Below are 14,153 nucleotides of genomic sequence, written 5' to 3'. Positions count from 1 at the left end.
TTTATATTTTTTCTATTTTATATAAATAAATAGAAATCAATTTTTTTAAGTTCATTTGGCAACCCCAATTTTACACATTGGGTTTGGCAGAATTTCCTAGCAGACATGGCTTTTTGTAAAAAAAGACTTAGTCAATGTTCATCAATAATCTAGAAATAAAAATAAATGAGCAATTAATTAAATAAATAACAAAATAAGTTCATAAACAATAAAAGTATATACAATAAAAGTAAAAGTAGCCAGAATAATTATAAAGATTTTAAAACATAAATAGAGTGAGGGGAACAAATATTTTAATTACAATATACCATGTCAAGACGACTTTTCCATTTTTTAGTTTTATTTTACTTGATCTTTTTACCCATTTCCTTAAAGAAGGTTGTTAAATATGCCACATTATAACACTTCATGTTAAGATATCACATTTTTTTGGTTTTATTTTCATTAAAAAAATATATCGTGTTTTTTATCATTTCATTTTCACTGTATGTTTCTTTCTTTGGGGGAAAAATAATAAGAAGTATTTGACAAATTTCTAGCTAAAGAAAATTTTAATGTTGCCAAGTAAAAATAATAACTTCTTTAAAATTTAAAAATGCCGTAAACTTTATTTTAAATTATCTTTTTACGGAAAAAAAATTTATCATTATTAAATCCATTTTATTTTAATAAAAGAAAATACGATTTTTGAAATATTTTATGAAAATAAACAAATAACTTTTGTATGGCCACATGTATTTCTTTCTCGCGCTAATGCCGCAGAATATTATTTAAAACAATAATAACACGTCAGTCAAGTAATGAAGCTGAAATTGGTTGACAACAAATCAACTTATGAGGACTTATTAAATAGTAAGTTTGATTGTAAGAGTGTGAAGATGATTGTAGACTCTTCGTGATTCTAGATATTAGATTATTTAAAAGATCACTTGAGCTTTTTAATTTCAGTACAAAAATATCTTGAATATTAAAATTAAACCTCTAGCAAATATATCCTTCCCGTATTTCAAATTGATTATTTTTTTATGTTGTGTGTATGGGTGCGAGGTCTCTTCTGACCTTCAATTAAATTAACCCAATATGAGCTTTAAAGAAAAAGACAATGTTAAATAATATGTTTATGTCAAAAAAAAACTATAGCTGTGCATTTAGATTATGAGTTTAGAAAACACAGTGGCCCTAGCTATATATAGCGTATCTTTGCAGGGAGTAAGGGAGGGGACAATGGGCAATTAATTCTATATAAGAGTTATCAAAAAAAGGCCATGAAATCCAGATTAATCCAATAAATTTGGAGGAAATTATAAAGGGATTGTTAATTAAATATATGATTTCCATAGCGTCATGTAAAGTGAAATCACAACTTGTTGTTAATGAAATATATTGTGGTTTTATGGTGTGACTGCCCCTTTTTATTCTGTTTATTAACCCTTGCCCCCACCACCCTTCTCCCCGTCTGCTACATTCATTCAAAACTAACACAACAAGTAGTTATTTCTCTTGCCCCCACTTTCCTTTTCCCTTCTCCCCGTCTGCTACATTCAAAACTAACACAACGAGTAGTTATTTCCCTTGCCCCCACCTCCCTTCTCCCCGTCTGCAATATTCAAAACAAACACAACGAGTAGCGGCATTTCTTGAGCAAGTACCCAAACTCAGTCAGAAACTGCTAAATTCTTGCACACCCCTCTTTAAGCCAGTTCCCAAAGTCTGAGACTCCTAAAAATTGAATATTTGATCCATTGTCCCCTCCCTTACTCCCTGGTATCTTTGGCTTGGAAATCTTGACCTTACTTTTTTTTAATTTTTAGGAGTTATGACTTTATTTAACTTAACCTAACCTATATAACCCTTCAAAAGCTACTGTGAAAATACGATGAAACCGGCAACTTCAATTTCTTTCCATGATCCCTTTATTTTTTTCTTTTTCAAAATGGAATTACATGTATTTTGATAGGAAAATTTTAAAACATTATTATTTCATCAATTCTATTGTTGTCTAACGAAAATATGCAAAATTTTGACTAAAAATCATATTTTTTACTCAACGCAGGGAGGGAGGAATTTTGACACATTGCTTAAAAATATAGAAAATTTAAGTGCTAGTAATACTTGAAATCTAAAATGTGTTTTAGAAAGGTCTTAAAAATGTCTTAAACATTCTGTTTAACTTTATAAAATATTGCCCTCCAACAAGCCACCAGGGGAGAAAAACCAAAACGGTGAGTAAAAGTATGCCTCATATAGGGTGTAATAGGGCAAACTTCCCACGGATTCTAAAATCTAATAATATTTTGCACAATCACTGTTGAGCACGTCTTGTTGCCGCGTTTTTCTGCGTATAATGGTTGCACTATTTTTAGGCTTAAAGTAACCGCTCAAAAATACCTTATATTTAAGAACTTAAATTGCCCTAAAAGAAATAAAGTATTAAGGGGGGGGGGGGGTTAATGCAACCATCTCGTAATCAGTGATTAAATGGCACTTAGAATTAGAATTTCGATCTGAAATTTTGCATGAATAATCCTTGGTAGGTTTATTTTTCCTAAATCTAACAAAAAGTTAGAAAAGTAACGGCTGGCGGCTCAGCCGTTTTGCCATTTTTTGGATATCTATTGTACAAATTAGTCACAAAACCTATCTCCACATAATACTATTTGCCACTCCAAAATGTTATAAAACGGTTCTAGACGTTAGCTGTTGGTACTAGAAGTTTTTAAAATGGTTGTTGCTATCATTTAACATGAATTAAACCAAAAATATGTTTTAAAAAGTTGATTACTACGTAATTGATGATGGATTTAAGCTGATTACTACGTAATTGATGATGGATTTACCCTGAAAATTGGCAAAAAACGTCAAACGGCCTATTTTCCCAAAATCGAACAAAAAGTTGGAAAAGTAACGGTTAACGGCTGGCGGCTCAGCCATTTTGCCAATTTTTGCCAATCTTAAGAGCATATTAGTCACGAAACCTATCTCCACATAATCTTTTTTGTCGCTCAAAAACCTTTTCAAACGGTTCTAGCCGGTAGTTGTTGGTACTTGAAATTTTAAAAAAGGTTATTGCTATCATTTAACATGAATTAAACCAAAAATATGTTTTAAAAAGTTGATTCCTACGTAATTAATGATGAATTTGCCCTGAAAAAAGGCAAAAATCGGCTAAACAGCTGAGCCGCCAGCCGTTACTTTTCCAACTTTTTGTTCGATTTTGGGAAAATAGACCTACCAAGGATTACTCGTGAAAAATTTCAGATCGAAATTCGATTTCTAAGTGCCATTTAATCATTGATTACGAGATGGTTGCATTACCCCCCCCCCCCCTTTTTTTTATGAAAAACAACAAATGAGGTCACAATAAAATTATTTATGCAAAAAAGATACGCTATACTACGCTGCAGGACCACTGTGAAAAGTTTTACACTGCATGTTTGATTTTGAGCTAGTACTTTTATTCTTTTTTCCCTTTCAACAATTTAAAACACAAATATTATGGCTATTTACAACTTAATTTCTGAATTTTTAGTATTAGTTACATTTATATAAGATATTTCAAGATACCTATTTTATTTTGCAGGTATAATGGCATTTGATGTTCTCTTGGAGTGAAGACTAAATCAAGGCTTCTTTAAAATATGAAATTATGAATATAAGTCTGTTATAAAATGTTTTACAAAAGCATGTTACTTTTGCTTCCAGCATTTACCTCAGAATATAATGTCTTCGGTCCACGGACAGATCTTGAAAAGAAATATGGAACATTTAGCGAGGAAATGCGGTTGGAAATGTTGGAGGAAACAAGAAAGATGTTCTATCATGGATATGATAATTATATGAACCATGCTTTTCCATTGGATGAATTAAATCCTTTGGAATGCAACGGTCGTGGTCCTGATCACGAACATCCTGATAATATCAACATCAATGATGTTTTAGGAGATTATTCCCTAACGTTAGTGGATGCTTTAGACACCCTTGCTATCATAGGAAATTACACAGAATTTCGGCGGGCTGTTAAGTTAGTCGTTGACACAGTGGACTTTGACAAACCTAATGTTGTCCAAGTATTTGAGGCAAACATACGTCTGCTTGGTGGTCTGTTATCTGCCCACCTACTGATGGATGACCCCAATTTTTCAAATCTTACCCCTGACTGGTATTTGGATGATTTACTTGGCCTTGCTCATGATTTAGCTGATAGACTTCTACCAGCTTTTGAACAAACATCAACAGGACTTCCATTTCCAAGAGTAAATCTTAAGACAGGGTTACCAGAAGATGGCAGATTTTCTACCTGTACAGCTGGAGTGGGCAGCCTGCTTTTGGAATTCATCCTGTTATCCAGACTAATTGGAGATCCCATTTATGAAATTTATGTACGAAAGGCTGTGAAGAATTTGTTTAAATTTAGAAATAGATATACTGGATTGCTAGGCAATGTTATTGATATTAACACTGGAGAATGGTTGGGCAAAATATCTGGCCTTGGCGCAGGTATAGACAGCTTCTATGAGATATTATTAAAAAGTTATATCATGTTTGGTAAACAAGAAGATAAACAAATGTTTGAAGAAAGCTATGCTAGCATTAAACAGTTTATGAGACGCGGTCGGTCTGAGTGTAATCGCGGGTCTGGTCTCCATCCGTTGTATGTAAATGTGGAGATGGACTCAGGTGATACAGCCACAAGTTGGGTGGATTCACTGCAAGCATCATTCCCAGGCGTACAGGTAATTACCTACTTTCTCATTGTTTAGCCTAAAATTATTTTTGATCTGGATTGGATAGACATTGATATAAGAATTTGGATCATGGAAAGAAAACAAAGTTGCCGGTTTCGTTGTTTTTTCACAGTTGCCTTTCTCCTATTTCTAGCCCCTGTGTTTTCTTTCTATGATCCAAGAATTTTATAAGGGGGGGGGGGGGAATGTGGTGACTCGTGCCACGACATACCAGCAATTTTATTTTGGGTGTTACTCTTTTAGTTTTAGAGATAATTGGCTAAACTCTTTTGGGCTGGGTCACTAATTGCCTAATTCAGTGAGAAATGCAATATAAATTTATTTTGGTGGCGGCGGAAAAAGGCAGTAAACGGCGAAAGCGGCGGTCACCGATAATTTTAAAAGTAACTTTGGCTCTAAAGTAGCTAAAATCCGAAGTTTTTGTCAAAGGGTTCTCGAAAGATCCCCCCCCCCCCCCCCCTGCCCAGACCATTCTTATTCCCATCCTCCTTTAACGTTTATTGTCTTATCCATATATTACTGAAGAAACTTCTTTAATTTAACATGGAAAAAGATACTACATATATAAAGCTACACTTATCCGTAAAAATAGTAATTTTTTGTGATTCTTAAAACTTTCATCTATTAAGGTTTTATATGGGGATGTAGACGAAGCTATATGTCACCATGCACTGTACTATTCCATGTGGCTAAAATATGGCTGTCTGCCTGAGCGCTACAATTGGAAACTGGACGCACCCGACGTCAAGTTTTACCCGCTGCGCCCCGAACTGATGGAATCAACGTACCTGTTGTATCGTGCCACTAAGAATCCGTTCTACCTCCATGTTGGACGGGACATTCTGTACAGTTTGAATAATCATACACGAGCCGTTTGCGGCTACGCCACAGTACATGACGTAACAGATATGAGTTTGGAAGACAGACAAGAAAGTTTCTTCTTGTCGGAAACGGTAAAATATCTGTACTTATTGTTTGACTTTGATAATCCGTTGAACAAAAACGGCAATAGTTATGTGTTTACCACCGAAGGCCACATTTTACCATTATCAGAGAGTTACTATAGCAACAAAGCAGATTATGAAGATTTATTTTCAATTCTTAGTGAGGATGAATTTGATATGGGTATGTCTGATATTCCAATTAATTCAACTACCATAAACTTTTCTCCTCTAACCAGCTGTGATAAGATTAGCACTGAGACCAGGTTCTCTCTTCCGCTGAGAAATCAGTACCTGCAACAAATTTTTGCCGCCTTTGGAGTCGCCTGACCGACCACCGTATCTAAAGCTTAGTTTTGAAATAATATTTTTTATCTTATTATGTAATTATAAATTCATTACTATCCAGCTATTAAATTAAATAATAATCCTCCCTGTTTATATTAGCAAAATTTTGAAATTATTGCAAAGCAACCGAAAAATTACTACCAACCCTATATAGGCAAGATAAAATCAAAATTAATGAAATAAATTTACATCTGTCTTTAAACTTAATTAGCACAAAATATATGTAGGGCACAAACTTAATAATTTTATGTTAGCTTTAGAAATTGTTAATTATATTAGTGATGGCAATCCGTCGAATTTTTGGGCCGGATTCGGATTCCGGATTCTTAAAGAATCCGTCAAAAAAAGTGGCGGATTCTTGCGGATTCCGGATTCACATTTTTGGCGGATTCCGGATTCGGATTCCGGATTCTAGCAATATTTTAAAAGGATTTTTAATTTTATTATTTTAAATTAAGTGCTACATATATCCTAAAAATCAATGTTCTTGGTGTTCTCTATAATTCACTTCCGAGAATCGAACCAGATTTTAAAAGATATTATATATAATGATGAAATTCTTTGCCTTCAAAGAGGAGGAGTTGAAAGAAAAAACTCAAGACGCTAATTTTAGCCTACCAAATAAGAATCCGGAATCCGCTATTAAAAAACGGATTCCAAAATTGGCCAAAAATTGGGCGGATTCCGGATACGGATTGCCAACCCTAAATTATATAGAATTTTTACGAAGCATTTAAAAAATTTGATTTGCCTCTAATTACATAAATTAAATTCTGGTATCAAATATTTTATTATTTTTTACCTTTTTAAAGGGAGTGTGAACGTAATAATTTCTCATCTGATTATCAAATCTTAACATTTTCTAAGCACATTTCACTACACTGATCAACCAAAAACGTTCTATTAACAAAAATATCCAGGAATAATGCCTTGATTTTATGGTATTTTGGGAGGAAAAAGGAAAAAACAGGGAAAATCTGAACGTTTATGTTTCTTATAATGTTTGTAGGGATATTTAACTTGTCATATATAGTTGAAACAATTTACTTACTGTTAAGGATTTATTTTATGATATAAAATTGCCAATTAGTTTTTTTTATAACTTAGTAATTAGGTAATAAAGACCTTCTTTAAATTCGTATTATTGACAAAAAAATACCTCACTGTCTACAAAGGGTTGAATCTCATAGGTTATTTAAAATGATAATATCTTTTTTTATTGTGTTGGACAATAAATAACCCACTTTGGAGAACTAGTTTACACTTTTATCAGACTGTTTATAAAGAAATATTGCGCCTTTATTATTTACGAATTTGTAATTAAAGGTGGGCGAGAGATGGGCCATCTAAAGTTAATTGGATACTAATAAAAAACCTGTTTCTAGATTTGTTATTGTATTTGGTTTTCCATAAAAAAATATTGCTTATTTTATCAATTTCTAAGTAACTAAACATTGGTTTAAAGCAAGAATTATATTAAAAGTCAGCTTAACCGTTAGGAAAAATTAAGAACTATGTGAAAAAGTTTAATTTTAGCTATAATGAGAGAAAAAAGCAATTTAATGCACATTTTATATAATACGGAAAATTTCTTCCTTTCCCTTTACCTTATAAAAATCTTCGGAAAAAGCCGTTTTTTAAGCAAACAAAAGCGCGTTTTGCTCTATCTGTGAGATATTATGAATGAGATAATGTTAAGATTTGACATTAAGATGAGAAAAATTTACGTTCACAGTCCCTTTAATAGATCAAAGTTCTACCTTTTGGCTTTGTACCTGATAAAAAAAATGTAGACAGTAAAATGAAAAAAAAATATATTTCAAAAAGATAACCATATTTATTTCATAGATAACTCCGATTGATATTAATTTTTATATTTATAATTTTAGATATTTGCATTTAATAATGCTGTGATCTTTGTTAAATGATTGTTGTACGTGGTGCATTATTTGCCAAATGTACCACTTTTCTGCACTACCTCTCAGATTTTGTTAATACTCTATATTTTGGTCCGTTGGGTCATTCAAGGATGCTGGATGGCCAAAAAAAAGTTTCAGAGTTCCTGGATGTCTAGATATCTAGCTATCTATGAAGGTAGGTAACAAAAATGTAAAAAACACCCATTTTTTCACAATTTTAAAAATTAATTTTTTCATCAATCTTACATCCAATCTATACATTTTATACACCAAAATGATCGTTTATTCATGTAAAAAGCGCATATAATGCTATTTAGGCCAAAACTCTAATTTTACAGGGTGTCCAACAAAAAGTGTATTTTGGATATCTAGCGTAATACCCAAAATACCTGTCCGAAAAAAATCATTTTTTTGGCTTAAATCCTGTGTTTTATCTGTGTGCATATATGGTATATAACGGTTCGGACCACCCGGGACTATAAGGTTGTCAAATTTCACTTTGGGACACCCTGTAAATGTGATTTTTGCGTCTGTAGAGCTAAAACTTGGTCCAAATTGACTATTTTTTTCAAATTACTCTAATATGTGTCTTTGTATGTTTGGCCATAGTGTTTTCTGATCAGATCAATATTTTCATATTTTTTGGACACCCTGTATTTTCAAAAAAAGAGAAAAAATTTTTTGTTTTTTTTAAATTTTTTTTTCTTTTTTTAAGTTACTTAAAACTGTCATATAGATACAGATTTTGACTAATAACAATAATATTTGCCTATTTTACAATTTTTTACACTTTTGGGACACCCTGTGCATGTTTTTAAAAAATGATGGTTTTTGCCCAATTTTGGGGGAAGGAGTCGTTTTAGGGCCATAGACTATTCCTTCATTTTTGTAGAACTTTTCAAGACACATCATTTGTTATCTATGCAAAAACCGCAAAAAACGAACCGTTTTGCCGTTATTCACCGCCAAAGGCAGAATTTTTTTACGATTTTGCCGTTCCGGAGGTTCTAATGGGCATTTGTGGTAAGAAGACGTTGATTTATCAAGATAACTGTGAAATACTTTTATTTAGGCATTTTAATTTACTAAATTTCATGTGAAGTAAATTTTTTTGTATATCCAACCGATTTTTGTCAAAAGGAATTTCAAATGCACATGATTTATGTTTCTTTTATCACTTATGTTATAGCAATTATTTATGTTATATTCACTTCATTTTCTTGTTTTAACAATTGAAATCCATCTCAACGAAAAACGGTTAGCTGCACAAAAAATTTTACTTAATATGAAATTTAGTAAATTAAATTACCTAAATAAAAGTATTTCAGAGGGATCTTGATAAATCAACGTTTTCTTACCACAAATGCCCATTACAACCTCCGGAACGGCAAAATCGTAAAAAAATTCCGCCTTTTGCATAAATAACAAATGATGTGTCTTGAAAAGTTTTACAAAAATGAAGAAATAGTCTATGGCCCTAAAACGACTCCTTCCCCCAAAAAATGGGCAAAAACCATCATTTTTCAAAAACATGCACAGGGTGTCCCAAAAGTGTAAAAAATTGTAAAATAGGCAAATATTATTGTTTTTAGTCAAAATCTGTATCTATATGACAGTTTTAAGTAACTTAAAAAAAGAAAAAAAATTTTTAAAAAAACAAAAAAAAATTTTCTCTTTTTTTGAAAATACAGGGTGTCCAAAAAATATGAAAATATTGATCTGGTCAGAAAACACTATGGCCAAACATACTAAGACACATATTAGAGTAATTTGAAAAAAATAGTCAATTTGGACCAAGTTTTAGCTCCACAGACGCATTATCACATTTACAGGGTGTCCCAAAGTGAAATTTGACAACCTTATAGTCCCGGGTGGTCCGAACCGTTATATACCACATATGCACACAGATAAAACACAGGATTTAAGCCAAAAAAAATGATTTTTTTCGGACAGGTATTTTGGGTATTACGCTAGATATCCAAAATACACTTTTTGTTGGACACCCTGTAAAATTAGAGTTTTGGCCTAAATAGCATAATGTGCGCTTTTTACATGAATAAATGATCATTTTGGTGTATAAAATGTATAGATTGGATGTAAGATTGATGAAAAAATTAATTTTTAAATTGTGAAAAAATGGGTGTTTTTTACATTTTTGTTACCTACCTTCATAGATAGCTAGATATCTAGACATCCAGGGACTCTGAAACTTTTTTTTGGCCATCCAGCATCCTTGAATGACCCAACGGACCAAAATATACATAGAGTATTAACAAAATCGGAGAGGTAGTGCAGAAAAGTGGTACATTTGGCAAATAATGCACCACGTATATTGATGTAATAATAAACTTCTGTACATCATATAATAAATTGTTAGAAAGTTTTCTAGGAGTTTGTTTTCGCTCTTTATCTGTAGCGAGGCTACTCTGTTCTCTTTGTCAATCCGTTGGTCAGTTTTAACAATATAAAAGCATGTATAATATTTAATGAGTATAATTCTTAGCATATTGACTACTGAATTGACATAGCAGGCAAAGGTTTAAATATGGATAAGTTCTTTAGTAGCGAACCTACTCTTTACTTTTAAATGATGGTCTTTCCGTAGGTCTGTCTGTAACGTTTTTGGCGAAACGTTATTTTTTCGGCTCCTATAGAAGATAGAAACTGAAACTTCTTTTCAACATTCCCTACAATATGAAGCAAAACATCCATTGCGGTCTGACTATATAAATTATTCATATTTCCCTTTTCAATTTTTTCACGATCTTAATAGTTAATTTTTTCATAAAACCTATACATATACACCAAAATTATCGGTTAAGCATGAAAAAAGTGCATATAATGCTATTTTGGCAAAGACTGTAGTTATACAGGTTGTCCAATAAAAATTATATTTTGTAAATTTGGGTTTCTAGCGTAATGCCCAAAATACTTGTGCGAAAAAAAGTTTTTTTTTAATTATCTTTCCCCTCAGTCCAACGATAAAGCCTATACTCACTGTTTTCGCAAATGTGTCAAACCCCCCCCCCCCCCCCTAGATATACCACACTTTTCTGGGATCTTGCTGTGTCAAGTATCAACTGTTGGGAATATCAAAGGATGACTCCATGCAAAATTTGAGCCGGATCCGGCCAAAACCGGCCGTGAATTTTATAAAAAACCGGTTTTTTAGGGGGTATCTGTAAATCGATTCAGCTGGAGCAAAACCGGTTGGAGGTACAAAAAAATTTACTTCACATGAAATTTAGCCAATGCAATTGCCTACAAAAATGTACTTCATCATCAACTTGATTGGACAACTCTTTCCCCTCCTAAATGTCCATTAAAACCTCGGAAACGGCAAAAATCACGCCTTCGGCGGCGAATAACGGCTAAACAGTCAGCCGGAGGCGAATGAAACATAAATAAAGAAATGTGCGCCTCAAAAAGTTGCTCAACATCAAAGAGATGCTTGAAGTCTCTAAAACGACTCCTTCCCCTCTTTTAAGGGGAAAAACTGAAAAAACGTGATTTTCAAAAGTATGCCCACTTCGTGGGTGTGGGGTGCACTGAACCCGTCACCCCAGGGTCACCAAACATAAAGTCTAGGCGGCCCACAATGCTGAATTTTCACCAAGTGAAAGTCTTGTGTCATTATCTCTTATGAGAAAAAAGTTATTAATTAATTAAAATTTCAAATTGTGATTTTTTGATGGATTTCTTTGACACAGGCCTCCTTAACAAAACCTTAGATTAAAAAAAATCTCGAAAGAAACGGACAACAGGGCCTTCAAATAGGGTACAGTGGTGGTCAGAATCCGTTGGAGATTAAATCTTAGCTGCTCCTTCTTGCCAGATATTGCAATTTGAAGTTTTAAGGTAAAAATGCCTACAATTACAAGAATTCCAAGGATATTTGCATAAGTAAACACCTTAATTCATCAAATAAAAAGGGTGAGTTTAACATTTGAGGTGTTTATATGTCTCTTCATATGTAAACTACACAGTCCCTCCCCATTTATAAAATTTTGTTTCTTTAAAGAAATTATTTAATGAAAAAAGTACATTGTTCTGTTTACAACTTTAATCTAGAAGCTGTTACCCTGGAACCAGTAAAGAAAACCTCAGTTCTAGTTTACATATAGCTAAAGTTAATATTTAAAATACTCTCAACCTCCCCCCCCCCCTTCAACCCCCTCTTGCAACCCATAAATTTTAGGGGGGAGGGCAAAGTAATAGTATTATGTTTTACTCAACCTACCTGAAGTATTGAAAGAAAACATTATATACGTAAGATTCTTAGGCCTAAAGTTTCTGGAAATATTGTTGACTACACCTCCCCCCCCCCCCCCCCCACCCCTAATAAAATCTAATTGGAAGTGGGTAAAGAGGCAGAAGAGTTCTTTAGATAGCACTAAAGATATATATAAGCTTTAGTACTTAAACTTTAGTAGGGATCAAAATCTCTTGCAAATATTGCTGCAACCAACCCACTCCCTCCTTCTTAGACCACAAATTATTAGGAGGGGGGCAGTGGATATGGAAAATATTCTTGTTTTACTTTGAAATCACTGAATCATATTGGGCAAACTTTGGATTTAAGCTTTTTTGGGATACTAGTTACTTTTACAAATATTGCTGAATTCCCCTCCCCACCTACATCTGTTGGAAGTAGTGGCTAGTGGCATAGGTAAATAATATTGTATATTATTTAGAAACCTCTGGAGATATTCAGGGTTAATCTTTTAACTTATGTAGGCTATATTTAATTTTTAAATATCTATTTCAACTACAACCTTCCTAATCTAGTATAATTTTTTTCCTATATAATCTCCTCCAGCCTATTGGACTAAAAAAAAATTATTGTCAACATTGAATAGGTAATACATATAAAGCAATTTGAAATCTAAAAGTTTTATTCCAATGTTTGCTCCTTATAGCTATAGTGGTTTCTGAGTAAAACACAGGTGGTGATGTAGTAGCTGGAGAGGGAGGGCAAGCAATATTTTAACATTTTTTTTATGGGGGTGGAGGAAATTGCGCAGCAATATAATTTTTCTGGATGGGGTTGGTTGAGGTTGGGGAAAGGTCAGCAATATTTGTTCAATTATGAAGTAATTATGGACCTACTAAAGTTTAAATCCAAAAGTACTCTATATCTTGAGTCATCTCAAAGTAAATCAGAAGGGTATTGCTATACTCCCTTCTATTACTTATTTGGAGGGAGGGGGGGGGGGGGAGAGATTGTAAAGCAATAGGGAGGGAAAGGGGGCTTGGAAGGAGGTTTCAGCAAAATTTGTTAAAATTACTTTTGACCTACCAAAGCATATTTGCTTTGCTGCTACAATTCTAGTGGTTTCTTAGTAACACACCATAGTAGTAACCTTTCAACTGCAACTCAACCATTCTCTCTTTACAAAATTTTATGTTTTTGATTTATGAGGGGAGGGGAAGATGTCAGTAATATATGTAAAAGTGCTTTGGGTTCCACAACAATACAAATCCAAAAGCTTTATATGTATCTCAAATATTTTCTTAAAACACATTGGAATGATCTTCTGCCAACCTCCCCCCCCCCCCAAATTATGTCAGGACGAGGGGGAGGGGGAGAAAAGGTGGTCAACATAATTTCTACAAAATTTTGGCCTAAAAACCTTACATAATAATTTTTCCCACTATACTTCAATTAGTTTTTGAGAAACACATAATAGTATTACTATGCTCCCCCCCCCCCTCCACCCTAAAGTTTGTAGGTTGTGAGAGTATGGGGGGGGGGGGGGGGAGAAGCAAAATAACTAAAACTAAATTGGGCCATATGTAAACTTAAACTTAAGTTTTTTCCAGGGAAACAGCCTTTAGGATAAAGTTGTAAATTGGGCAAACCTCTTTAAAGTTAAAAACATCACTTATAGTAGTAAAAATTGTTCTAAATGGGGATGAAGTGTGTAGTTTACAAATGAAGAGATATCTAAACTCCTCAAATGTTAGACTCGCCCTTTTTATTTGATGAATTAAGGTGTTTACTTATGCATATATCCTTGGAATTCTTGTAATTTTAGGCATTTTTACCACAAAATTTCAAATTGCAATATCTGGCAAGAAGGAGCAGCTAAGATTTAATCTCCAACGGATTCTGACCACCACTGTACCCTATTTGAAGGCCCTGTTGTCCGTTTCTTTCGAGATTTTTTTTAATCTAAGGTTTTGCTAAGGAGACCTGT

At 33.3% G+C, this 14,153-nt stretch overlaps 1 protein-coding gene across 4 annotated transcripts; it reads left to right on the top strand.

Moving 5' to 3' along the window:
* The first annotated feature begins 756 nt into the window (after positions 1 to 756).
* Positions 757 to 7,987, top strand: LOC145329717 (ER degradation-enhancing alpha-mannosidase-like protein 1). 4 transcript variants are annotated; one of them, XR_013883069.1, is made up of 4 exons: positions 757 to 852; positions 3,581 to 4,733; positions 5,375 to 6,069; positions 7,862 to 7,987. XR_013883069.1 is itself a non-coding variant. In XM_080174082.1 (3 exons), the coding sequence occupies exons 2-3, from the start codon at positions 3,669 to 3,671 to the stop codon at positions 6,014 to 6,016; spliced, it is 1,707 nt and encodes a 568-aa protein (XP_080030208.1). In that variant the 5' UTR covers positions 757 to 852; positions 3,581 to 3,668; the 3' UTR covers positions 6,017 to 6,465. The 4 variants fall into 4 exon arrangements, 2 of the variants coding, with proteins under 2 accessions (XP_080030208.1, XP_080030221.1); XR_013883064.1 differs by having other exon boundaries at positions 5,375 to 6,122; positions 7,883 to 7,956; XM_080174082.1 differs by lacking the exon at positions 7,862 to 7,987 and having other exon boundaries at positions 5,375 to 6,465.
* Positions 7,988 to 14,153: the final 6,166 nt, after the last annotated feature.

This window comes from Acartia tonsa, chromosome 1 (genome assembly GCF_053477335.1).
Source record: "Acartia tonsa isolate MP-2025a chromosome 1, ASM5347733v1, whole genome shotgun sequence".
In the NCBI taxonomy this organism is placed as follows: Eukaryota; Metazoa; Arthropoda; class Copepoda; order Calanoida; family Acartiidae; genus Acartia; species Acartia tonsa.
This window is presented reverse-complemented; position numbering and strand designations above follow the sequence as displayed.